The following is a 601-nucleotide window of genomic DNA, read 5'->3' on the forward strand; positions in this document are numbered from 1 at the left end:
TCTTTTGTCCACAGTTTAAAAAATGTAGATGTTGCAATGATTCATGGTGTATTTTTGCAAATTTGGGTCCTGGGGAAAGACACCAAATTTCCTCTTTTGGGTCTTGAGCTGAAGAAGTTTGGGAAATCCACTGATCTAGATCTAAATGCAGATGCTGCCGTGACCCTTTTGAGATCTGTTTGCAAACCCCCTAAATCTCTTCTTCTTCTGCTCAGCGGAGGCCGGTGAGGCGGCGCTTCGAGTCTCCGGGAATGTACTCGGACGACGACGCCAACAGCGACGCCTCCAGCGCCTGCTCCGAGCGCTCGTACGGCTCGCGCAACGGCGGCGCGGCGCCGCACTACCTGCGCCAGACGGAGGACGTGGCCGAGGTGCTGAACCACTGCGCCAGCGCCAACTGGTCTGAGAGGAAGGAGGGTCTGCTGGGCCTGCAGAACCTGCTCAAGAGCCAGAGGATGCTCAGGTGGGGGTCAGGAGTCGGCTGATCTCTCGGGTTTTGTGCGGGGTTGCAAATGATTATTTTGGGGGTGTTGGAAGTTTGAGTCACTTAAAGCATTGTTTGAGAACTTCATTAGATTAGATTAGATTAGATTCAACTTTA

At 52.4% G+C, this 601-nt stretch overlaps 1 protein-coding gene across 1 annotated transcript in view; it reads left to right on the plus strand.

Moving 5' to 3' along the window:
* LOC116673800 (CLIP-associating protein 1) overlaps positions 1-601 on the plus strand; it is a gene marked incomplete in the record, with an annotated part of 89,945 nt that overhangs the window by 67,519 nt on the left and 21,825 nt on the right. The window contains 1 exon segment of the mRNA XM_032506069.1: positions 216-463. Within this exon segment, the coding sequence (XP_032361960.1) occupies positions 216-463 (248 nt within the window).

Source organism: Etheostoma spectabile, chromosome 24, assembly GCF_008692095.1.
Source record: "Etheostoma spectabile isolate EspeVRDwgs_2016 chromosome 24, UIUC_Espe_1.0, whole genome shotgun sequence".
Classification (NCBI taxonomy): Eukaryota; Metazoa; Chordata; class Actinopteri; order Perciformes; family Percidae; genus Etheostoma; species Etheostoma spectabile.